Source organism: Oncorhynchus keta, chromosome 29, assembly GCF_023373465.1.
Source record: "Oncorhynchus keta strain PuntledgeMale-10-30-2019 chromosome 29, Oket_V2, whole genome shotgun sequence".
Lineage (NCBI taxonomy): Eukaryota > Metazoa > Chordata > Actinopteri > Salmoniformes > Salmonidae > Oncorhynchus > Oncorhynchus keta.
The window spans coordinates 46,747,551-46,774,929 of NC_068449.1; the positions used below are offsets into that span (position 1 = coordinate 46,747,551).

The 27,379-nt window shown below is 43.3% G+C and overlaps 2 protein-coding genes across 2 annotated transcripts in view; both read left to right on the top strand.

Moving 5' to 3' along the window:
- The window catches only part of LOC118361950 (zinc finger protein 205-like), a 44,059-nt gene extending 36,529 nt beyond the window's left edge, over positions 1-7,530 (top strand). The window contains exons 7-8 of the mRNA XM_052485296.1: positions 3,410-3,531; positions 4,916-7,530. Of these exons, the coding sequence (XP_052341256.1) occupies positions 3,410-3,531; positions 4,916-5,833 (1,040 nt within the window). The 3' untranslated portion in view covers positions 5,834-7,530. The remainder of the gene's footprint in view (positions 1-3,409; positions 3,532-4,915) is intronic.
- Positions 7,531-10,514: 2,984 nt separating this feature from the next.
- LOC118361979 (transcription factor YY2-like) lies at positions 10,515-27,053 on the top strand. The gene is made up of 6 exons (XM_035742215.2): positions 10,515-11,344; positions 16,368-16,492; positions 16,692-16,865; positions 23,667-23,819; positions 24,215-24,326; positions 24,561-27,053. Exons 1-6 carry the CDS (start codon positions 11,050-11,052, stop codon positions 25,511-25,513), a joined length of 1,812 nt encoding a protein of 603 aa, XP_035598108.1. The 5' UTR covers positions 10,515-11,049; the 3' UTR covers positions 25,514-27,053.
- Positions 27,054-27,379: the final 326 nt, after the last annotated feature.

Sequence of the window (27,379 nt, forward strand, 5' to 3'; positions counted from 1 at the left end):
AATGCAGCCGTGGCAGAGATTTGTAAACTCGTAGACGACGACTATGCAGTGTTTCGTTTGGAAATAACTCAAAGCCAGAAAGAAAACAGGGCATTACGGAGGAAACTACTGGAACTGAAGGTGGCACGGGAGCGCGCAGAGAGGACAATGCGAGAGCGCGTCCTCGCCAGTCGTCCCAGTAGTGTCAGATACAGAGCACTGGCAAGAGGTACTTTACATTTAGCAGAAGGCTGAGACTTGAGCATTTACAGTATCTAACCACCACTTTTTCCCCACTCTCAGGTGAAGGCCACAGGAGTTTTGTGAAGCCAGCGGGACACAATACATGGAGAGATGACCAACCAATCACTGTTGATGAGGGGAGTGGAACCTCAACCCAGCATGTTATTGTGATAGAGGTTAGCGTTGCATAAAGAATGACAGTTACTTTGTAAATCAAATGTCCCTGTTTATTTCAGTAAGGCTCCCCTCAGCTATTCACATGCTTACATGTACAGTACATCCACATTTACCTGCCATAGGGGAGCTTGTGAGACTTCTCTGCGAAGTACTGGTCATTACCTCTCTTCTTGTGTCAGTCTGCAGAGGCTTCAGTTCTAGGGATCAAGCAGGAGAGGTCTGAAGGAGAGGAGGAGCCACGGAACAGCAGAAACATCCAGACTGGAGCGCCCCCTATAGCCACAGAGAACCCCACCACAACCCCAGCGCAGCCCAGGACCCGATGCAGCATCACGGAGGTCAGTGGAACGCCGAACGCCGTCCTCAAGTCAGAGACAGACACCAAGATCTTAACTGTACATACAGGATCTGACCACAGATCAGACCCAGAGAGACTCGGGCTGGGGAGACTGGGCTGTCGTCCTGCTCCCAGCTCAAAGTATTTACCGGTATTTCACCAGACGGTTTATTCCTGTGGGGATGGGGATGGTGATGCGTTCGACACTGGCGGGGATGATCCGTCTTGTTCTTACACTACAGAGATGGAACCAGGCAACATATCCTTGGGTTTAGAGACACAGACTGATCTGCCTAGAGGGGACTGGAACCGATACAGTAGTAGTGTATACTCTGAAGGGAGCCTAGATAAGAAAGGGGAGGTTATAGTGGTAGATGAGGAGAAAGTGGAGGGTGACATTTCTCCCACATGGAATGCAGATCGTCACCTAGGAGACAGACACTCACAGGGCAGAGATTTCTTAGATTACAGGGAAAGCTTAGAGACAAATCCAAATGTCGCCACCCACTCCCTTTTACACACGTTCAGGGATTGTGATCCAGAGTCCACGTCGATGGGGCATTCCGATTCACACGGCCTTGTCCTTTTTGATCAGGTATTAAACTTAAACGACAGGGATAGAGCCCAGACTCAGGGAGGGGGGGACACATCAGGCAATAGTAAAGAGAAACGGTTCCTCTGCATGTTCTGTAACAAAGGCTTCAGCTGCCCTCAGAAGGTGGAGATCCACCAGAGGGTCCACACAGGGGAGAAACCATTCAGCTGCCCTCAGTGTCACATGTGCTTCGCCCAGGCCTGCAGCCTGAAGAGGCACGAGAGGGTCCACACAGGGGAGAAACCCTACAGCTGCCCCCAGTGTGAGAAGAGGTTCTCTCGCCAGCACCAGCTGAAGACGCACCTGAAGGTCCACACGGGAGAAAGGCCATTTGCCTGTATGCACTGCGGGAAGAGGTTCTCAGAGAGAAGATGCCTAAGGATACACCAGCAGAAAAACCATTCCACTCTATAACATAAAAGGACCATTCCACTCGATGGCTTCTGATGTTTAGATTTAACCCGGCATTAAAGGTAGACTCAGCGAGATGATGAAACGCACAAAGTAAAAACAGCAGTAATGGGTCAATTTCCTCAAGAACTAAGAACGTTGACGCGAGAGACTAAACTTCTCTGCGGTTTTGGTCCCACAGCTGTGTGCATGCGGGGGTACTCTTTGTGACTAGGTGAGACGAAAGTCTTGCATCGCACTCATCGCAATATCTGCGGTGCTGCTCCTGGAAACCTCATAGCGCTGAGTCTTCCTTTAAAGACGAAGATTCATTTTCATTGTTGTCAGCAGAAAAGATCCACAGATGCATTTGGAATAACGAGAGTAACAGATGTCAGTGTTGAATATTCCTGAGTAAAATATTGCTTGCAGACATTGTGTGATAATAAGCCTAAAAAGTATATTACATATTGTGTTGGTACTGTGTAGGCTATATGATGTTAGGAAATGCCTGTTTCATTACTTCCATTCAACTACTATTTTTTTCCCAAGACACTTTTAATGAGAAAATGAATGCATCATTTTAGTTAAGACGTATGTGTGGTTTTCATATGATGTATTTAAAACTTGTTTAATAAACACAAAATTTCATCCTAAGACTTTCATTTAGACTCTCTTTAGTACACATCACATCTCGCCGTATTCTGCATAAAACGACAGCACTTTATAACCAATATACACTTGCTAAATATACCTACACACAATAACAAACACTTACAATACACATCAAAATAGTTTAGTCAGGTTTATCTGACTATAGCTGACTCATATTTACCCACATCATATTCATGTCCACCATGATGAGTTTAACAATAATGAAGTCCTTCTGTAACTACAGTACAGGACTCATGTAGTGGGGATGGGTAAACACTCCATGTTGAAAGTGTTTATGTGTGTACGTACCTGAGGGAGTGTATGTCTGTGTAATCTGTATCACCTGTCTCTTCCAGGAGGGGGAGGGTCCAGAGGTGCTGCTGGTGAAGGAGGAGGGGTGTGAGGAGGGTCTGGGGAACCCTCAGGGGACCACCATGATCATGGAGGTCAACCCGACTACACCTCCTCTTGAACGCACAGAGGAACCAGCTGAGCAGCACAGGACCACACACAGTCTCACTGAGGTACGGATAAAGGCCAGGTCTCGATTAATCACTCATTGTCCAATCAGAAGATGCTCCATAGCAGGGTGCTGATATCAGATGTCTTGATCCCAACATCCTCTCACTCTGTATCTCTTACAGCCAGTAGACATGGAGGATGGGAAGCCTGATCTGCTGCTGGTCAAAGAGGAGACAATAGAAGACGAACCAGAGAGCATTGACCTGTTGAGTGGACTAAAGATGGGGGAGCAAGGTAAGAGAGAAATACATATAGCCTCCATACAGTAATAGATCTTCAATGGGAATAGTAATACATATAGCCATACAGTAATATGGGAATAGTAATGCGCCTGGCTATTGTTTTTTTCCTAATTTTCCTTATTCCTAAACTGAAATCAGTACAACTTATGTTTACATACAAAAACAGACATTATAATGTATTAACTTGACCAGGTAATTTACACAAAAAAAACTCCATATGTAGAGTTCTCTGCCATGTTTTAAAGTCTATTTTCTAACCTCTTCCTGCAGGTGGTTGGCTGGAGACTGATAGTGGAGACTGGGCGGCCATCTTGGATTACCAGACGGGTGCAGCCAAGGGCCCAGGGGATGACATCACAGAGCAGGCCAGGACCAAAGGCGACATAGTTGAGGTCAGTGAATGGGACAGCGTTTTCAACTCTGGGCTGAGGAACAATACTGTTAACCACAACCAGAAACAGACAGTCAAACACACAACAACAACTGAACTCCATAACAACAGACTGGATGAGACCAGGGCGAGACATAGATTTGGTCTGCAGGGACAGGGAGGTGTCCGTATGCGGCGGGAGAGAACAGACGGACTCGGCTAGCGATGCTCTTTCCTGCTTCTATAGTTGTGATTCAGAGAGACTGATGGCGCCTCAGGTTAACCTAACAGGTGCTGCCTTCAGCCTGCCTTCTATAGGATCTATCAACTGGAACATGGACCCTGCAACAACACAGACCCTCCCTGGCCTTCATCCTCCTCACACTCTCCTAATGTTAAACCAGACCTCAGACAAGCTACACAAGCCCATTGACAAATTACAGTAGTAGTGATGCTATCAGCAGATGTATTGGCAAGGAGAAACGTTTCCTGCGTTCGTTCTGTGGGAAAGCCTTCGGTTTCCCCAAACAGGTGGAGATCCACCAGAAGATGCACACGGGAGAGACATTGTTGGGGTGCCACTGGTCCTGGGCCAGTTTCTCAGACACATCCAACCTGAAGAGGCACCAGAGAGTTCAGACAGGGGAGAAATCCTACAGCTGCCCCCGGTGTGAGAAGAGGTTCTCCCACCAGCACCATCTGAAGGTCCACACAGAAGAGTGTGGACTCTCGCCTGTACGCACTGTGGGAAGAGGTTCTCAGAGAGGAGCTACCTCAGGGTACACCAGCAGAAAATGCACACACCCCGTGTATAATGTAATGTAGTACTAATTAGTATGTTTGTAGTTAATTCTGTTGGTTTAGGATGTCGTAGGGAACTGGATGAGGTGAACTGAGGAAAGAATGAGTATAATGAGGCAGAGTAGATTATGGTGATGGTTGGTGTGATGGTGTCTGTAAAAATGCTTCACTGATGAAGAGTGACAACCTTGTCCTGTTTGACACTGTGGTTTATAGTGAAATAATGATTGTGTCTTGTTACATTTATCCTTCAAAGTATTTAAAAATGCATTCTATCAGTGAAGCTAACTTCACACTATGAATGTGTGACCATTTAGTTGAACTGAATTACAAAATTGACTGACAATTATTTTTTTTAAATTGCTGCGACTGAGTTTCCCTTATCTCAGTGGAACCAAAACATTATATATAATTTTTTTATCAACACATATGGATACTTTTTATAATAAACTCCAATGGCTCCATATTGTTAGGTACTTTGAATCCATTGTTAGAGATGGGCTTAACTGTGGTTAACATTTTATAATATAATGTCATGTTTCCGTGTGTACAGGAAAGTTTCTTATATAAAACTTTATACTTTTCTATTCAATTTGTGTTTAAAGTCTGCAGTCCATGAGGACCTGCTGATATCCGGTGTTGCTGGCTGGAAATACTGGCCCCGGATCAGAACCCTGGATCAGGAGCCATCGCTCTTCCTTCCCGAGTCGGAGCCAGGACCCAACCTAGAGGGGCAGAGACGCCACCAACACACAGAACACAACCAGTGGACAGAAGGACTGAACAACCTCAGTCCTGGTGGTCATCAGAGAGACAGAGGCTCCAGTCAGGGATCCAGTCTGCAGCCCAGACCCTTCTCTTCACAGTCTCAGTGCAGGGATGAAGCAGGACCTGAGGCTGATAGAGATAGACCCTCCTGTTCCTATGAAACAAACACCACAGTATCCATGATGAACAGAGCAGGTCACCCTGGGCTTCAGCCTTCACAGAGAGTGATGGGAGACCCCCCTGGTGGTAGTCTAACAGGAAGTCTGTCTTCTCCTTCAGGTTCTCGTCTAATGCCTTGTGACTGGGCTCATAGAAGGCCTGGGACTGGACCTGGGTCTAGCCTTCCTCAGCTACCTCAGGGTTACCCCACCAATACAGACAGGGTCAGGATGGGTGTTCACCACAAGAGGTACCTAGCCTATAACACAGAACACAATCCCAACAACACTCAAACAATGGCTAAAGGTCAAGGAGGGAGCTCAAAGACTAACCACCTGAGGGCGGTGGCTCCTGCTTCTGCCTCGTCTGGTGTCATTGGGTCACAACGTAAGAGGCCAAGCAATAGGACGGACGCCGACAAGCTGTTCTCCTGCTCCACGTGTGGGAAGCGCTTCGCTGAGGCGAGCTATGTGAAGGAGCACCAGACCGTTCACACCAAGGAGAGGCCCTTCAAGTGCAAACTATGTTATAAGAGCTTCTCCTTCCGGAGTAGCCTTATCAGACATAGGAGTGTCCACAATGGGGAGAAATCATAGCAGTGTGTCTTCAGATGTACGCAGGGGATGTCTGGAAACCATTCTTTAGCTGACATATTATAGTTATCATGTGAAGTGTCCTGGAGTAAGAGCAGTGGTGTTCTGGAGGGTGTACGCAGGTGGCCGTATACCCACTTATTTTTCAGTGGGCAATGAGTATAGTCGCTTCTTAATCCCCACGATGCCTATCAAAGTAGTACAGTGGAGGTAGAGACTGTGTCAATAAAGCTGATGGAGCAGATCTAGAATGTTTATCTTACAATGTTGATCATTTATTATTTATTCACATCTTCGCAATGTGCACACGGTGGTAGGCCTACGGGCAAATGATCCAAAATGCAATTTGTGGCGGGAAAAAAACTTGGCTACTTCAAAATGGAGATCGACTCAGTGGCGCTGCCCATGCTGCCACAGACGCCATAATGGCACGGATACAATGATGAGGCCTCTTTCCATCTCTAAGTTTTGGCCTGACTGTGAAAGACCAATATGGATTCTATAATTTTAGGTCATTCAGAGTGTATGTCACTGTTTCACATTAAAACAATTACACAGGGCGCCTTCGCATTCGGGAATTTTTTTTTTTCACCACTTCACCACTGGGTAAGAAGACAATTAACCACTCATTAGCCCTTTGTTAACTTGTCATTTGAAACAGGATTGTGTAAATACCTGTTTTTATAGAGACAGTAAACCAAGGCTAGAACAAGGACAGTTGAATACTTACCTTGCTGAGGTGATGTAGATGGAATAAAGTCATTATTTTGTATTTTATTCTTGCTAACACTGTTCTTTCTAAACAAGTCTGCTCTCAGCTTGAAAGATACTGATCATAGGAGTTTTTGGGGCTCTATTTTTTGCCTGGCGATATGGCAGGGCAAGCTCACGTTAGTTCAAATTTGACTATGTTAAAAACTGACACTGGCGTTTTCCGCCACATGCGCCAGGTTCAGCAATTTTTGTCTAATCTCAGCTCACTAGCTCTAAGGTGGGAGGGGTGGTAATATTTAAGGTGTGTCGTTGAAAACAAGTGCAAAAGTCACAATTTCATGCAGCGCATATCAAGACATTTAAAACCAAGGAAAAGCAGGTCATAGTTGTAACTGGCATGGATTTTGTGAGCGGAAGTGCAACCTGTCCAGCTGTGACGCAAATTGCCCTTCTACTAATGGAGCAAGTGAAGATATGTGCTTTTTGTGCTGGTAACCCTTGTATTAATAAACAAGGCTGTTTTTTTTGTCCTGCCCATTGGGTTTGCCAAGTAGCCAAGCCTATCAATAAAGGGTTTTGCTCGTGAGACTGCTTAGAAATACAGTGCCCTCTGTTATTTGTGGGACAGTGACAGATTTTTTTGTTGTTTTGGCTCTGTACTCTAGCATTTTGGGATTTGAAATTATACAATGACTATGAGGTTAAAGAGCAGACTGTCAGCTCTAATTTGAGGGTATTTTCATCCATATTGAGTGAACAGTTTAGCACTTTTTGTACATCGTCCCCCCCATTTTAGGGGCCGAAAATTATTGGGACAAATTCACTTATGTGTATTAAAGTGGTCAAAAGTTTTGTATTTGGTCCCATATTCCTTGCAAGCAATGATCACACCAAGCTTGTGACTACAAATTTGTTGGATGCATTTTCTGTTTGTTTTGGTTGTGTCAGATGATTTTGTGCCCAATAGAAATAAACGGTGAATAATGTATTGTCATTTTGGACTCACTTTTAGGCTGGGTTTAGGCACAGCACTTTGAGATATCAGCTGATGTAAGAAGGGCTATATAAATACATTTCATTGGATTTGAAGACACAGCAAGACACTTCCCCCCCAACTTGTTGCAGAAGGATCGGTTGCATGCTATAAGGGACAGGTCCGAGGTCCTCCGCCGCAGTACAGCTCATTCACTGCCAGCTGCTGTGGCTCACCGTCAAGGGTATGCTGCAGATTTACACCCTGCAGCCCAACTCCACTCTCACCATGTATAAAACTGCTCCTCAGCGTCACCATTAGCATGAGCCATCGACGACGCCCTCACCATCAGCGTCGGAGTCGCCATCAGCCCGGGTCTTGATCCCTCAGCTGTTAAGATCCAGCCTGCTCCTACCTTGGAGCTCAAGGTAGTAGTGGGGCCTACTACAGCCGCTCCTACCATGGAACCTCAGCCTTCCCCAGGGCCAGAGGAGCTGCCTGAGCTCACCTTGGGGGAGCACCATACCACTGTGCTCCAACTGACTTCCTCTGTGGCATCCCTCATAGTGGTTCCAGTGCCTTCTCCAGGGATGGAGGAGCTGCCAGAGCTCCCACCCTGAGGGAGAACCCCTACTACTCCAGCCGACACCTCAGAATGTCAGTTGGTCCAGATTGTGGGAGCCCTGCCTGCAGCTGCTGTAGGCAACAAGTCCGGCCGTGCCACTCAGATCTCTCCGGTCCCTGTCTGGTGGGATCTGCTAAGTTCCACCTTCGATGTCTAGCCTGCTGCTGTCTAAAGACATCTCCCTGCTTCTCCCTGGGGGCCCCCTCCAGTCTCTGCTGCAGTGGTTCGGTCCATGTCTGTTGTCCAGGCCCTGTCAGCCCCTGGCTGTAGGGACCTTCCGGTCCCAGCCTTGGTGTTCTTGCTAGCCCCTCCTGACCGAGGTGTTCAGTGTCCTGTCGTAGGAAACACCTCACCCTCTGTCCTACTTGGTCCTCAGTCTATACCCCCAGTAGGTCCAGAGCATCATAGCCCTCAGTTCCCAGATCACCTAGTGGCTTCACAGTTTCCTGCTATGCTAGGTCCCCAATCTCCTATCCCAGTAGGCCCACGGCTCTCGGTCCCAATAGGTCTAACTCCCCCTAGCTCACAGTCTGTAGCCCGGCCCGGCCCAAGTTTCAAGTTCGGTCAGGCCCCAAGTCACTAGCTCTGGGCACTCAGTTTCTTCACGACCCAGGGTCTAGCTCTCTTCCATCTTTGAGTATTTAGCAGGTAGCCTAGTGGTTAGAGTGGTGGGCCAGTAACCGGAAGGTTGCTGGATCAAATCCCTGAGCTTACAAGGTAATAATCTGTTGTTCTGCCCCTGAGCAAGGCAGTTAACCCACTGTTCCCCAGGATCCGAAGACATGGATGTCAGTTAAGGCAGCCCCCCGCACCTCTCTGATTCAGAGGGGTTGGGTTAAATACAACTGACTAGGTATCCACTATCTCCCTTTCTTTCAGGTGTGCAGCTGTCTCTGGTCATGTGATCTCGAGCCGTCGCTGCTGTGGAGATCAAGCCTACCTCAGCTCCTGTCCTGGGGGCCTCTCCAGTCGCTGATGGGGCGGCGTCGCAGTCTTCAGTCCGGCCCAACCTCATTATCTGGGGCCTTCGTCTGCTCGTCCTGCTGCGGCCTGGCCCCCACCTGTCCCTTTCCCTGGGTCCGGCAGTCACCGCCTGTTGCTGCTTCGTGGCTCCAGCCACCTAAGTATCCAGCCGCAGAGTTATTGTCAAACTCTGCAGCTGCAGCCCTGCGGTCTCCAGTCCTAAGACCCTTGTCCAGCTCTGCCGCTGCGACCTTCAGTCCTGGTGTCCTCAGCTGACACCATGCCGGGGGTGAAGATAACTCCTGCTCCTCACCTGGGGACCTTATAAGCCCTCACTGCCGAGATCCTCCTGTTGCCTGTTTCTGGGCAGAGAGGGCGGCCGCCACCGGATCTATCACCGCAACCTGATGGCTCCCCTCTTCCAGAACCGTCTCACAGCCTGCACTGACCCCCACCATGTCACACCCTGGTCTGGGGACCTCAGGCACCTTTGGGACAGGGCGGCCAGGTACACCAAGAGACAGGACATCTGTTGGACCAGCTGTCCATCTGATCTACATCTCTGCCTCGCTGGATGACCACAAGTCTTCAAGTCATCTCTCTCAGTGAATGTCTGTCTACCCTTGCTGCCCTTTGTTGTTCATTTAAAATTTGTACAACACATTTGGTGGTGACTGTTAAAAATGGCCAGCTTTCTAGCACTCCCTTCTGGTTAGTTTAGTCAGGCAGTTTAGTTTCCTTTTCTACAGCTTACCCCTGGTTTTCACTATTTGTAACAATATATTTCCATATTGAAAACATGCAAATTACCTGTTCAACGTCTCTAAAGAAAATAAAACAATGTATTTAGCAAAGATAGGATTGGCTTACATTTTGTTATTTTGTTTCTGAAGGCTTTTTAACAAACTAGATTATAAGGGACTAATGGCGCGTTCACGTCATGTCGGAAGCTCTGAAATGTCAGACTTGCTTACTCGCTGTAGAAAGATGATACCGGAGTTTTCCAAGAATCAATGGGCACATACCATTAATATATAAGTCCAAAAATGTATAAAGTAACTGCAATCTGTAGGGGCAATCTGCAGTTTCTACATGCATTTTGTTCTCATAAATGAATATGTACCCATTGATTCTTGAATAATATAACTTAGAATTGCCTCATGAGCTTAGTCTAACCCAATCAGAACCCAAAATATACAATTGTTTTACTCCAATATTTGTAGACAAAGTAAATGTAAACAAGAACGATATAGCCTCAACATGGTTAAAACTAGAATTTTGATATCATTGATTTTTATTTTATTTGAAATAATAATAGAACAAATTCTTACAATGACGGCCTACCCCGGCCAAACCCAGACGACGCTGGACCAATTATGCGCTGCCCTATGGGACTCCCAATCACGACCGGATGTGATACAGCCTGGATTCGAACAAGGAATTGTAGTGATGCCTCTTGCCCTGAGATGTAATGCTTTAGACCGTTGCGCCCGAGTGGCTGGTCAGCCCTTGCATCCTTAGCTTTGTCTATGAATTTGAGAGCGGCTACATTTTTCCAACCCTATCCCTAAGCTTTTTACAGAAACAGAAGATGAGACTTCCCTTATTGTTTCAAACACTGATTGGCGCTTTAATGTGTAACGTAATAAGCAGTACCTTATTTGGATTTCAAACAGCTCGCATACGTTTTTCATTTCACCACGCCCTTTGAGCAATGACGCGAACCAATAAGATTCTTTCTCTTATGTGTAAACGGAAGTGAACATTGACCAAGAACAACTCCCACGTTAGTGTTTTATTTTTGTTACTTAAGACGTTTATTAACACACGGGAACAAAACATATTAATATCTTAACTGAAAGCCGTTTAATTCGTGTTGGAGACAGGACTTGCTTGATATATGTTTTCTAAGTAACGCTAGCTAGCTGCTAACATCAGCTAACAATGCCAATGGATAACTTTAACGGTTTGGGCTTTCACACTCAAATAGCCTCCATTATGGAGATGCTAGCGAATGCAGCCGTTGCAGAGATATGTACACTCGTAGACAACGACTATGCAGTGTTTCGTTTGGAAATAACTCAAAGCCAGAAAGAAAACAGGGCATTGCGGAGGAAACTACAGCTACTGGACCTGAAGGTGGCACGGGAACGCGCAGAGAGGACAATTCGGGAGCGCACCCTCGCCAGTCGTACCAGTAGTGTCAAGATCCTTGATCGGTACAGAGGAATGGCAAGAGGTACATTTTGAAGAAGGCGGGGGCTGTCGCCCCGTCCTTGTCTTCATATAACTCAGTGCCTGTTGCCCGGTTCTCCTCTGCATATGTGTTCAGATGTGTTAACCAGAATTTGGTCTTGGGTCAGTTTTTGGACAGTATGCAATAATTCCCCAGATTACTACACTACATGACCAAAAGTATGTGGACTCCTGCTTGTCGAACATCTTATTCCAAAATCATGGGCATTAATATTAGAGGTCGACCGATTGTGATTTTTCAACGCCAATACCGATTATTGGAGGCCCAAAAAAGCCACTACCGATTAATCGGCCAATTTATTTTATTTTCAATAATGACAATTACAACAATACTGAATGAACACTTATTTTAACTTAATATAATACATCAATAAAATCAATTTAGCCTCAAATAAATAATGAAACATGTCCAATTTGGTTTAAATAATGCAAAAACAAAGTGTTGGAGAAAGTAAAAGTGCAATATATGCCATGTAAGAAAGCTAACGTTTAAGTTCCTTGCTCAGAACTTGAGAACATATGAAAGCTGGTGGTTCCTTTTAACATGAGTCTTCAATATTCCCAGGTAAGAAGTTTTAGGTTGTAGTAATTATAGGACTATTTCTCTCTATACCATTTGTATTTCATTAACCTTTGACTATTGGATAAACTTATAGGCACTTTAGTATTGCCAGTGTAACAGTATAGCTTCCTTCCCTCTCCTCGCTCCTCCCTGGGCTCGAACCAGGAACACATCGACAACATCCACCCTCGAACAACCACTCCAAGGCTCAGAGCGAGCAAGTGACATTTGAAACGCTATTAGCGCGCGCTAACTAGCCAGCCATTTCACTTCGGTTACACCAGCCTCATCTCGGGAGTTGGTATGCTTGAAGTCATAAACAGCGCAATGCTTGACGCACAACGAAGAGCTGCTGACAAAACGCACGAAAGTCCTGTTTGAATGAATGTTTACGCGCCTGCTTCTGCCTACCACCGCTCATTCAGATACTTAATGCTTGTATGCTCAGTCAGATTATACGCAACGCGTGACACGCTAGATAATATCTAGTAATATCATCAACCATGTGTAGTTAACTGGTGATTATGATTGATTGATTGTTTTTTATAATTTAAGTTGAACTTTTTATGGCTGCAGGGGCAGTATTGAGTAGCTTGGATGAAAAGGTGCCCATTGTAAATGGCCAGCTCCTCAGTCTTAGTTGCTAATATATGCATATTATTAGTAGTATTGGATGGAAAACATTCTGAAGTTTATAAAACTGTTTGAATTATGTCTGTGAGTATAACAGAACCTGAGAAATTCCACTTCCTGTTTGTATTTTTTTCTGGGGGTGGCAGATTTTCAACCAAGCTCTCATTGAAATTACAGCGAGATATGAATGAGTTTTCACTTCCTACGCCTTCCACTAGATGTCAATAGACTAATGTGAAGGAGGGTCGAATGAGACAGGAAATGGTCACCACTGCCACGAGTTGACCATGCTTTCACCATGCGCGTTCACAGATGAAGGACCTGCGTTCCACCGGTCATCTGAAGTCATTCTAATTCTCCGGTTGGAACGTTATTCAAGATATATGTAAACAACATTCTAAAGATTGATTCAGTACATCGTTTGACATGTTTCTACTGACTGTTACGGAACTTTTGGACATTTCGTCACGTTATAGTGGACACGCTTTGTGACTTTGGAATTGTTTACCAAACGCGCTAACCAAAGTAGCTAATTGGACATAAATAATGGACATTTTAGAACAAATCAAGCATTTATTGTGGACCTGGGTTTCCTAGGACTGCATTCTGATGAAGTTCATCAAAGGTAAGGAAACATTAATTATGTATTTTCTGTTCTGAGCTCCGTCTCAGATTATTGCATGGGTTGCTTTTTCCGTTAACTTAAAAAAAAAATCTGACACAGCGGTTGCATTAACCTCTTGCTCCTACCTGGCACGCAGGCGTCCCATCTAGAGCTCTGGAAATGCAAATGCGCTACGCTAAATGCTAATAGTATTAGTTAAAACTCAAACGTTCATTAAAATACACATGCAGGGTATTGAATTAAAGCTACACTCGTTGTGAATCCAGGCAACAAGTCAGATTTTTTAAATGCTTTTCGGCGAAAGCATGAGAAGCTATTATCTGATAGCATGTAACACCCCAAAAGACCCGCAGGGGACGTAAACAAAATAATTAGCATAGTCGTCGCTACACAAACCGCACAAATAAAATATAAAACATTCATTACCTTTGACCATCTTCTTTGTTGGCACTCCTAGATGTCCCATAATCACTATTGGGTCTTTTTTTCAATTAAATCGGTCCATATATAGCCTAGATATCGATCTATGAAGACTGTGTGATAAACGGAAAAAAATAGCGTTTCATAACGTAACGTCATTTTTTTTTTATTCAAAAAGTCGACGATAAACTTTCACAAAACAGTTCGAAATACTTTTGTAATGCAACTTTAGGTATTAGTACACGTTAATAAGCGATAAAATTCATCAGGAGGCGATGTCAATTCTATAGGTGTCTGTCTCAAAAAAATGTCTTGGAGAGAGCTCAACCAAAACATCCGGTCGGTTAGACCAAGAATCAAAGCTGAATCAAATGACAAGACTCTAGACAACGTGTGGAAGCTGTAGGCACTGCAACCTCGGCCTCATTTAATTCGGTTCACTTTGAACAATTCCTTGAAGTCGCGCATGGATATTTATTTCCATTTTCAGTGATCAGATTTTCCTGCACTTTTCAATGAAACGCACGTTCTGTTATAGTCACAGCCGTGATTTAACCAGTTTTATAAACGTCTGAGTGTTTTCTATCCACACATACTAATCATATGCATATACTATATTCCTGGCCTGAGTAGCAGGGCGCTGAAATGTTGCGCAATTTTTAACAGAATGTTCGAAAAAGTAGAGGGTCGACTTAATGCTAGCTAGCAACTTACCTTGGTTTACTGCATTCACGTAACAGGCAGTCTCCTTGTGGAGTGCAAGAAGGCAGGTTGTTATTGCGTTGGACTAGTTAACTGTAAAGTTGCAAGATTGGATCCCCCGAGCTGACAATGTGAATCTGTCTTTCTGCCCCTGAACGAGGCAGTTAACCCACCGTTCCTAGGCCGTCATTGAAAATAAGAATGTGTTCTTAACTGACTTGCCTAGTTAAATAAAGATTAAATAAAGGTGTAAAAAATAAATTAAAAATCTGCAAAATCGGTGTCCAAAAATACCGATTTCCGATTGTTATGAAAACTTGAAATCTGCCCTAAATCGGCCATTACGATTTAATCGGTCGACCTCTAATTAATATGGAGTTGGTCCCCCTTTGCCTCATGAGCTTAGTTCAACTGTCTAACCCAATCAGAACCCAACATATACAATTGTTTTATTCCAATATTTGTAAACAAAGTAAATGTAAACAAACACTATATAGACTCAAAACATGGTTAAAACTAGAATTGTGATATAATGGATGGTCAGTCCTTGCATCCATAGCAAAAGTGGTTACATTTTTCCAATCCCTTCCCTCAGCTTGACATTGCCCTATGTAGGGTGCCATTTTTCAGATGGGACGTTAAACAGGTGTCCTGACTATCTATGGTCACTAAAGATCCCATGGCACTTATCGTAAGAGTAGCGGTGTAGCTATACCCCAGGTCGTTGCTGTAAATGAGAATGTGTTCTCAGTCAACTTACCTGGTAAAATAAGGGTTTAATAAATAACAGCCTCCACTTTTCTGTGAAAGCTTTCCACTAGATGTTCAAACATTGCTGCTGGGACTTGCTTCCATTCAGCCACAAGAGCATTAGTGAGATAGGGTACTGATGTTGGGCGAGTAGGCCTGGTTCACAGTCGGCGTTCCAATTCATCCCAAAGGTGTTTGATGGGGTTGAGGTCAGGGGTCTGTGCAGACCAGTCAAGTTCTTCCACACCGATCTCGACAAACCATTTCTATATGGACCGCTTTGTGCACAGTGGCATTGTCATGCTGAAACTTGAAAGGGCTTATTCCAAACTGTTGCCACAAAGTTGGAAGTACATAATTGTCTAGAATGTCATTGTTAAATCAATTTAAATGTTTTTTTTGTCACATGCACCGACCTTACAGTGAAATGCTTACTTACAAGCTCCTAACCAACAATGCAGTTTTAAGAAAAATAAGTGTTAAAGTATTTACTAAAATATACTGAAGTTTTTTTTTAATGATGTCGTTCAATTGGTAATATTCCTTTTTGTCTTCTTCTAATGCCTCTTAAGTGGAAAGTCATCTAAAAGTAATTGAAAGTAATCAGATTACGTTACTGAGTTTGGGTAATCCAAAAGTTACGTTACTGATTACAATTTTGGACAGGTAACTCATTCCCGATTACATTTAGAAAGTAACCTACCCAACCCTGAATATTCTAACCAGATGCGCACAGCTTTTGGATGCAGATTGCAGAATAAAAGCAGGTCACCCAGTCATCAGTCAGCGCCACAAAGAAACATTAATTGGTTGTTGTAACCACAGCAATATATTTTTGGGTTGTCGTACACTTACAGTGTTGTTTTGATTATTGCTTGAACAGTCACCAACATTATATTTGGTTGTGATCTTTGTACAATGTCTACTTTGGATGCAGCAGTTGTTAGCCTGAATGCTGACGCTCGTTCACATAGGCTGTAGCAAAGTTAGCCAAAGAGCCATTTTACTGGGCAGAGTTGAAGTGTTTTTTTAAAAGTATAATGCAGTTGATTTGAGATGATGACACAAACGTTATATTAAGCAGGACATTCATATGAGCCTTATAATCCAAAAGTAGTTTGCAATGCATTCATAAGAAATATGTAAATAGATTAAAAAAAATTGGCGTTCTATGACAACTCCGCCGTGTTCTGCAACCAAATTGTGCATGACGCCCTCGTGCAGCAATGTTTGCAAACACAGAAAGGGGTCTATATACCTTTGAGTAGACAATAGCTAACCTAACAACCTATTTTCCCCCAATCACTTTCTCAGGTGAAGGACATCTCAATGGAGGCCACAGGCGCTTTGAGAAGCCAGCGGGACATGATACATGGAGAGATGACCAACCAATCACTGTTGATGAGGGAAGTGGAACATTAACCCAGCACGTGATAGAGGTTAGGGCAACATTGTTGCATTAATAGTTACAAGTACTTTGTAAATCAAATGTGGCTGATTTATTTCAGAAAGTCTCCACTCAGCTATTTACTTGCTTACATGCACATCTGCCATAGAGGAGCTTGTGAGACTTCCCTAGGACATTGTTATCCAATTGTACTCATGTACCAGTAATAACCTCCTCTCTTCTTGTGTCAGTATGCAGATGCAGAGACTGCAGGTCCTGGGGTCAAGCTGGAAAGGTCTGAAGGAGAGCAAGCTCCACTGCACAGCAGAAACATCAAAACTGGAGTGGCTGGAGCAACCCCAGTAGCCACAGAGGACCCCACCACCGCCCCAGTGCAGCCCAGGACCCGACGCAGCATGACGGAGGTCAGTGGAACGCAGATCGCCCTCCTCAAATCAGAAGCAGACACCCAAGGCTTTAACTGTAACACACAGGCCCTTACACACAGGATCTGACCACAGATCAGACTCAGAGAGACTGGGTCTGGGGAGACTGGGCTGTCCTCTTGGTATTTCACCAGAGCCAGAGGACGGTTCATTCCCATGGGGATGGTGATACGTTAGAAACTGGTGGTGGTATATGGTGGTGATCCTGCTTGTTCTTACACTACAATGAAGGACCCTGGCAACATGCCCTTGGGTTTAGAGACACAGACTGATTTATAGGGGACTGGAACCGGTACAGTAGTAGTGTATACTCTGAAGGGTGCCAAGATAAGAAAGGGGAGGGTCTGGTCGTAGATGAAGTGACTGTGAAGTTCCTACAACATGGAATGCAGATAATCACCTAGGTGACAGACACTCACAGGGCAGAGATTTCTTAGATTACAGGGAAAGCTTCGATAAATGTCACGAAAAGCGTTGAGGGATCGCGACCCAGTGTCCACCGCGATGGGGCCTTCCGATTCACTCGGCCATGTCCTTTTCGATCAGGTATTTAACTCAAACGACATGCCTGGAGCTCAGGCTCAGGGAGTCGGAACCACATCAGGCAATCGTAAAGAAAACTGGTCTTCTGCATGTTCTGTAACAAAGGCTTCAGCTGCCCCCAGAAGGTGGAGATCCACAAGAGGGTCCATACGGGAGAAACCCTACAGCTGTACACAGTATCACATGCTCTTCTTCGAAGCTGGCACCCTGAAGAAGTATCAGAGGGTCCACACAGGGATGAAACGCTACAGCTGCCCCCACTGTGAGAAGCGGTCCTGCCACCAGCACCATCTGAATAGGCACCTGAAGGTCCACACGGGAGAGAGGTCGTTCGCCTGTACGCTAAGGGATTGGAAAATAAGTCTGGAAACACAGCAGATTGGCAAACATTCAGCAAATTGAGAAATCATGTAACTAAACTAAACAAAAAGAAGAAGAAACTATACAATGGAACAAAGATAAATTATATAAAGAATTATAATAAAAAGCTTTGTATTTCTTAAATGAAATTCTAGGCATTAAAGCTAACTTGGCTCCATCCTTCATTAAGGCTGATGGCTCATTCATAACAAAACCCTTTGATATTGCCAACTACTTTAATAATGTTTTTGTTGACAAGATTAGCATGACATGCAAACAAGAAATGCTGAGCCTTCATATTCATGCATAACACACCAAATTATGAAAGACAAGCGCTGTATCTTTGAATCCTGCAAAGTTAGTGTGGAAGATATTTTTTATATTTTTTAAGTGTGATCTATAAATAAGGACAAACCACCTGGAACTGACTACCTGGATGGTAAATTAATGAGGTTTGTTGTGGAATATATTGCGACTCCTATTTTCCAGATATTCAATCTAAGCCTAGAAGACAGTGTGCCCTCAGGCCTGGAAGGAGGCAAAGGTCATTCCGCTGCCCAAAAATAGCAAAGCACCTTCGACCAAATACTATGTTATTTTACAGAAAACAAATTAACAACAGACTTTCAGCATGCTTATAGGGAAGGGCACTCAACATACTCGGCCTGACACGACTGATGACAAGAAATTGTTAAGAAGATTGTGGGAGTTGTTTTGTTAGACTTTGATCATAACATATTGCTGAAAAAACATAGGTGTTATGGATTAATATCCTCTGCCTTATGGATGGACAGTTATCAATCCAATAGAACACAGGCTTCCATTTTCTTTAATGGAAGCCTCTCTAATGCAAATTTGATTTAGTGTGGTGTACCGCAGGGCAGCCGGCTTGGACCATTATTGTTTTCCGTGTTTACTTATGACCTTCCACTGACTTTGAATAAAGCCTGTTTGTCCATGTACAATGACGACTCAACAGTATACACTGCTGGTGCAAAATAAATAACTGACACCCTTAACATAGAGCTCCAGTCAGTTTTAGAATTTGGTAACTAGCAGTAGTCTGGTGCTAAATATCTCAAAAACTAAAATCATAACTTCTGGTAAAAATCACTGGCTCAACCTTAAACCTCATTTGGATCTATTATTGAAAAATGTGGCAATTGAGCAAGTTGAAGAGACTAAACTGCTGCGTGTCACTCTCGATAGCAAGATATCATGGTCAAAACATATAAACTCAATAGTTACTAAAATGGGAAGGCGTTACTCTGCTTTCTTGATACCTCAGTCAACCAGGCAGGTCCTACAGGTCCAAGTTTTGTCGCACCTAGACTACTTTCCTGTTGTGTGGTCAGGTGCGGCAAAGAAGAACATAGGCAAATTGCAGTTGGTCCAAAACAGAGCAGCAGGTTTTGCACTTAGATGTACACAGATGGCGAATGTCAAAGCTGAGGAGAGATTGACTACGTCACTGTTGGTCTTTGTGCGAGATGTTGAAGGTACCAAACTATCTGTTCAAGCAGTTGGCACGCAGTAACTTATCTGTATCACACAGGACATGCAACCGGAGGTCTCGTCAGTCTCCAGGTCCAGAACATAGGCTGGGAAACACACAGTATTAAATAGAGCCATGACTAAATTGAACTCTCTGCCACCCCAGGTAACTCAAGATAATATAAAAAAACAGATAAAAGTACAACAGTGATTGTAAAGAGACACACAGACAATTCTATTCATTTTGTATTGAATTCCGTATTATATTATGCATGTGATACGTGATTGGGATACGACTATGATATGTGGTCTCGCCTGACTATCTTAAGATGAATGCACTAGCTGTGGGTCACTCTGGATGGGTGCATCTGCTGAATGACTCAATTGTAATGAAATGTAGTGGTATGTATGTACACTGAACAAAAATATAAATGCAACATGTAAAGTGTTGGTCCCATGTTTCATGAGCTGAAATAAAATATAACATTTTCCATACGTACAAAAAGCTTATTTCTCTCAAATTTTCTGCACAAATTTGTTTACATCCCCGTTAGTGAGCATTTCTCCTTTGCCAAGATAATACATCTATCTGACAGGTGTGGCATATCAAGAATCTGATTAAACAGCATGATCATTACACAGGTTCCCCTTGTGCTAGGGACAATAAAAGGCCACTCTAAACTGTGCAGTTTTGCCACACAACACAATGCCACAGATGTCTCAAGGGAGCGTGCAATTTGCATGTTGACGGCAGGAGTGTCCACCAGAGCTTTTGCCATAGAATTTAATGTTCAATTCTCTACCATAAGCCACCTCCAATGTTGTTTTTAGAGAATTTGGCTGTACGTCCAACCGGCCTCATAACTGCAGATCACATCGTGTGGACTGCTGTAGTGAATAGAGTTCCCCATGGTGGCGGTGGGCTTATGGTATGAGAAGGCATAAACTACGGACAACGAACACAACTGTATTTTATCAATGGCAATTGGAATGCACAAAAATACCGTAATGAGGTCCATTTTATGAAGGTATCTGTGACCAGTTGTGAAATCCATAGATTAGAGCCTAATGAATGTATTTCAATTAATTGAGTTCCTTATATGAACTGGAACTCAGTAAAATCTATATAATTGTTGCATTTATAATTTTGTTCAGTTTATTTAGTATATCATGTATTTTATTTGTTGTTGTGTTTTCTGCTTGGACCCCAGGAAGAGTCACCGCTGCCTTAACAGCAGCTCATTGTGGATCCTAATAAAATACAAAAAAAAGTCTAACATATTGTGTTTGTACTGTGTAAGTTATATGATGTTCACAAATGCCTATTTTAAATGCCTATTATTACTTTCATTCAACTACTTGATGTTTTTCCCAAGATGCTTTTAACGAGAAAATGAAAGTAGTTTATCAAGTTCATGCAGAATTGTAGTTGAGACATGTATGTGGTTTTCAGATGGTGTATTCAAAACTTGTTTATGTTTAATAAACACAAAATGGGACTTTTCATTCTAAGACTCATTGAGACTCTCTTTAGTATACATCACATATGATCTCACCCTATTCTGCATACACACGACAGTAGTTTTACCTTTATAATCAATATACACTTACTAAATATACCTTACACATACCCACACACTAACAAACACCGAATGTACACCTCAAAATAGTTTAGTCAGGTTTGACTAATGATGACTTTTGACTTGTCACAGCTGACTTATTTACCCACAAAATATTTACACCGAGAGCACAAAAAATTAGGAACACCTTCCTAATATTGAGTTTCACCCCTTTTCGTCCTAAGAACAAATCAAATAAATGTTTCTTGGTCACATACACATGGTTAGCAGATGTTATTGCGAATGTAGCGAAATGCTTGTGTTTCTAGTTCTGACAGTGCAGTAATATCTAACAATTCCCCAACAACTACTTAATACACACAAATCTACAGTGCCTTGCGAAAGTATTCGGCCGGCTTGAACTTTGCGACCTTTTGCCACATTTCAGGCTTCAAACATAAAGATATAAAACTGTATTTTTTTGTGAAGAATCAACAACAAGTGGGACACAATCATGAAGTGGAACGACATTTATTGGATATTTCAAACTTTTTTAACAAATCAAAAACTGAAAAATTGGGCGTGCAAAATTATTCAGCCCCTTTACTTTCAGTGCAGCAAACTCTCTCCAGAAGTTCAGTGAGGATCTCTGAATGATCCAATGTTGACCTAAATGACTAATGATGATAAATACAATCCACCTGTGTGTAATCAAGTCTCCGTATAAATGCACCTGCACTGTGATAAGTCTCAGAGGTCCGTTAAAAGCGCAGAGAGCATCATGAAGAACAAGGAACACACCAGGCAGGTCCGAGATACTGTTGTGAAGAAGTTTAAAGCTGGATTTGGATACAAAAAGATTTCCCAAGCTTTAAACATCCCAAGGAGCACTGTATCAGACCACTGCAAATCTACCAAGACCTGTCCGTCCCTCTAAACTTTCAGCTCATACTTGGAGAAGACTGATCAGAGATGCAGCCAAGAGGCCCATGATCACTCTGGATGAACTGCAGAGATCAACAGCTGAGGTGGGAGACTCTGTCCATAGGACAACAATCAGTCGTATATTGCACAAATCTGGCCTTTATGGAAGAGTGGCAAGAAGAAAGCCATTTCTTAAAGATATCCATAAAAAGTGTAGTTTAAAGTTTGCCACAAGCCACCTGGGAGACACACCAAACATGTGGAAGAAGGTGCTCTGGTCAGATGAAACCAAAATTGAACTTTTTGGCAACAATGCAAAACGTTATGTTTGGCGTAAAAGCAACACAGCTCATCACCCTGAACACATCATCCCCACTGTCAAACGTGGTGGCAGCATCATGGTTTGGGCCTGCTTTTCTTCAGCAGGGACAGGGAAGATGGTTAAAATTGATGGGAAGATGGATGGAGCCAAATACAGGACCATTCTGGAAGAAAACCTGATGGAGTCTGCAAAAGACCTGAGACTGGGATGGAGATTTGTCTTCCAACAAGACAATGATCCAAAACATAAAGCAAAATCTACAATGGAATGGTTCAAAAATAAACATATCCAGGTGTTAGAATGGCCAAGTCAAAGTCCAGACCTGAATCCAATCGAGAATCTGTGGAAAGAACTGAAAACTGCTGTTCACAAATGCTCTCCATCCAACCTCACTGAGCTCGAGCTGTTTTGCAAGGAGGAATGGGAAAAAATTTCAGTCTCTCGATGTGCAAAACTGATAGAGACATACCCCAAGCGACTTACAGCTGTAATCGCAGAAAAAGGTGGCGCTACAAAGTATTAACTTAAGGGGGCTGAATAATTTTGCACGCCCAATTTTTCAGTTTGAGATTTGTTAAAAAAGTTTGAAATATCCAATAAATGTCGTTCCACTTCATGATTGTGTCCCACTTGTTGTTGATTCTTCACAAAAAAAACAAGTCATCTACAAGCATCCCACAGGGATGCTGGCCCATGTTGACTCCAATGCATCCCACAGTTATGTCAAGTTGGCTGGATGTCAGGTGGTGGACCATTCTGTTGAGCGTGAAAAACCCAGCAGCGTTGCAGTTCTTGACACACTCAAACTGGTGCGCCTGGCACCTACTACCATACCCCTTTCAAAGGCACTTACGTCTTTTGTCTTGCCCCTTCACCCTCTGATTGGCACACATACACATTCCATGTCTCAATTATCTCAAAGCTTGAAAATAATTTCTTGAACCGGAAATATTTTTTTTAAATTTCTCCTCCACTACACTGATTTGAAGTGGATTTAACAAGTGACATCAAGAAGGGATCATAGCTTTCACCTGGTCAGTCTATGTCATGGAGAGAGCAGGTGTTCCTAATGTATTGTACACTCAGTTTATATCCACCTTGATGGTTTTAACAACAACAAAGCAACAGTAAACATGTCGAGACAGGAGATCTGCTTGTTCAAAGTTTGGAATTTCAGTTGATCGCTATAGCGCCCTCTTGGGCCAATCAGTGTAATTTTGTAAATGCTTGGGCCCGGTTTCCCAAAATGGTGCTAATGATGAACTTAGCTTTAAGATGCTTTTGGGAAACTGGGACCCAGAGCTCTATGGCAAGATGTTTTATTAATCCAACTTTAGTCAAATTCAGGCCAGTGGTGTCTGAGATATTGCGTGTGACTAACGTGCGTACAGAGACAGTTCCATAGTCCCCTCTCCGATTTCATCGTGGGGGACAATGAAGTCATTCTGTAACTACAGTATAGGACTCAAACGTAGTGGGGATGGGTAAACACTCCATGTTGAAAGTGTGTTTATTATCTGTGTGTATGTACCTGAGGGAGTGTATGTCTGTGTAATCTGTATCACCTGTCTATTCCAGGTGGAGGAGGGTCCAGAGGTGCTTTTGGTGAAGGATGAGGGGTGTGAGGAGGGTATGGGGAACATGGTCATGGAGGACAACCAGACTACATCTCCTCCTGAACCCACAGAGGAACCAGCTGAGCAGCACAAGACCACATACAGCATCACTGAGGTGAGCCCACTGTAAACTACTGTCTGCATGGTATTAGGTCAGAGCTTGGATCCACAAAGCCTCTCATTGCATGAGTGCTGGTCTAGGATCAGTTTAGCCTTTTAGATCATAATGAATAAGACTATGTAGACAGGTGGGGACATGATCCTCGATCAGTATTTCTACTCTGAGACTCTTTGTGGATACGGGTCCTGTTCTTGATTCATTTTGTATGAAGTGTGGGACCATGTCTTTGAATTATCAAACCATTAAAGAGTATCAAGTAATAAAATCAACTAACATGTTTGTATAGTACTCATAGAAATCCCTCATTGCCCAATCAGAAGCTGCTTCATAGCAGGGTGCTCATATCAGATTTCTTGATCCAACATCCTCTCACTCTGTATCTCTTACAGTCAGTAGACATGGAGGATGGGAAGCCTGATCTGCTGATAGTCAAAGAGGAGACAATAGAAGACGAACCAGAGAGCATTGACCTGCTGAGTCAACTAAAGATGGGGGAGCAAGGTAAGGGAGAAATACATATAGCCTACATACAGTAATAGATCTTCAATGGGAATACCGCCTGGCTATAATTTTTTTAATTTTCTTCATTCATCAAATTAAATCAATTCAACTTGTGTTTACATACAAAAACACACAATGTATGAACTTGACCAGATAATATTTTTTTTTTTAACTCCATATGTAGAGTTTTCTCTGCCATGTTGGTAAAGTCTATTTTCTAACCTCTTCCTGCAGGTGGTTGGCTGGAGGCTAACAGAGGAGACTGGGTAGCCATCTTGGATTCCCCCTACCAGGAAGGTGCAGCCAAGGGGCCTAGGGACAACATCACTGAGCAGGCGAGGACCAGAGGCGACATAGTGGAAGTCAGTGGATGGGACAGCGTCCTCAACTCTGGGCTGGGGAACAACACTGTTAACCACAACCAGAAACAGACAGTCGGACACAAAACAACTTCCGAACTTAGTCTCCATGACAACAGACTGGCTGAGTCCAGGGCGAGACGTAGATTTGGAGGTGTCCCTATTCGGCTGGCGAGAACAGACACAGACTCGGCTAACGATGCTCCGTCCTGCTCCTATAGTTGTGATTCAGAGAGACTGATGGCACTTCAGGTTGACCCCCTAACAGGTGGTGCCTTCAGCCTGCCTTCTATAGGATCTATCAACTGGAACATGGACCCTGCGACAACACAGACACTCCCTGGCCTTTGTCCTCCTGACACTCTCCTAATGTTAAACCAGACCTCAGACAATGCCAGTGCCTCAACACCAAATGGCTATACAAGCCCATTGACAAATGAGAGTAATAGAGATGGAGTCAGTAAAGGTGGCAGTGCCAAAGAGAAGCGCTTCCCGTGTTCATTCTGTGGGAAAGCCTTCAGTTTCCCCAAACAGGTGGAGATCCACCAGAGGATGCACACGGGGGAGAAACCATTCGGCTGCCAACTGTGCCGGGCCAGTTTCTCCGACTCGTCCAACCTGAAGAGGCACCAGAGGGTCCACACAGGGGAGAAACCCCACAGCTGCCCCCAGTGTGAGAAGAGGTTCTCCCGCCAGGACCAGCTGAAGATGCACCTGAAGGTCCACACGGGAGAGAGGCCGTTCGCCTGTACGCACTGTGGGAAGAGGTTCTCAGAGAGGAGCTACCTCAGAATACACCAGCAGAAAATGCACATGGCCCATGTATAGAGTATAGGGACATGTAACGTAGTATTAGTAAGTTTGTTAATTCTGTTGGTGTTGGATGTAGAAGGAACTGGATGAGGTGAACTGAGGAAAGAATTAGTAGATGATATGGTGATGATGGTTGGTGTGATGGTGTCTGTAAAAATGCTTCACTGATAAAAAGGGACAACCTTGTCCTATTGTTTGAATTGTGGTGTTTTATAATGAGGAAATGTTTACTTGACATGAAGCTGTGTGTAATGTAATGTTAAACCTTTTCCAAAGTATTCTAAAATTAATTTGATCAAAGTGGGGGTACCAGATTTACAGAAAATATCAATTGTGATCATACAAGTTGTTCAACAAATCATACAAATCAAATCTTTTTAATTACTCATTTTAAAGCAGTCTTTTTAATTACATTTTTTTAATTGTCACTTTGTCTAATAATTCACTGTTTGTTTATTTTTTTAAATAGAATGCAAAAATATATTTTTTTATCATTTATTTCCCTGAGACTCCACTGAAATGCTCAGTCTGATCGTGTGGAAGTTAGGAATCAAATTTGAATATGAAATTATATATTTACATACACAGTCCTGATTGGCTGATAGGAGGGATGTAGATAACTTCCACAGGTGTGTAGGTTACTTTGTCTTGTCATCAAAACAAAAGTAATCTTAATATCATTGTTGTACGTTTTCCAATAGGTCACCAGAAGATGCAGGGCCAGAACAAACTTTTTGCATGGTGGACCATCCTGGCCTATACCCTGTCTGCCGTGTACTGTAGATATGTGGTAGTGGTGGAGTAGGGGCCTGAGGGCACACAGTGTGTTGTGAAATCTGTGAATGTGTTGTAATGTTTTTATTGTATAAACTGCCTTAATTCTGATGAACCCCAGGCAGCAGCTAATGGGGATCCATAATAAATAAAACAATTCATTGCAGAATGCAATGATTATCTACAGGGCAGTCTATATGGTATAATCTTCAGTATCATCAATAAAGCATAGAATCAATCAGATCAAGCGTTAACTGGCGATACCGGATGTTTTTGTGGTGTCGGAGGTGGAACTGCGTTGCAGCTGTCAAATCGGTGAGCAGCTGCTCTTGTGATTATGGTCACGAAGCCACAACCGCCCCCTCGATTTAGTTCAAAACAAGAAAGTGTAGACTATGTAGAAATAATTACATTCAACTTGAAAAATCATTCAACAAAATAATGAGGATCTCTATCATCCTAATTGAGGTGTACATTACATTTTACATTCCAGTGTTCAAACTTGTAAACAAGGCTGTATATTATTTCTGTTAATGTGACTGCGTGCAGCCAATGGCAATGTCCGCTTTAGTTATAATGCTAGGAGCCCCTTGTGGATTTGACAGCTCTAACACAGTTCCACCTCCGACACCACCAAAATAACTGCTATGTGAATGTCGACAACATTTTACGAAATAGACTCTGTGATGATACTGGAGATGATAACTGATTTACATTTTTCAAATGAATACACATTTTGGAATGTTTTGCTGTTGAAAGTAAATAAAGAAACCAGACTGCAATGAAAGATTGTTGTCATTCTTCATAAATGATCCTTTCAGTTATTGACATAACATAATAAACATAATAAACAGACCGTAAAAAGGGTTATGATGAAAGTCTAAATCATGGCATGTAAGTGTCTTTTCAAGTGATGTGCTCAAGCCAGACGGATTACCAGGACGTGTACTCAAAAGCATGTGCGGACCAACTGACAAGTGTCTTCATTGACATTTCCAATCTCTCCCTGACCGAGTCAGTAATACCAACATGTTTCAAACAGACCACCATAGTCCCTGTGCCCAAGAAAGCGAAGGTCACCTGCCTAAATGATTACCGCCCCGTAGC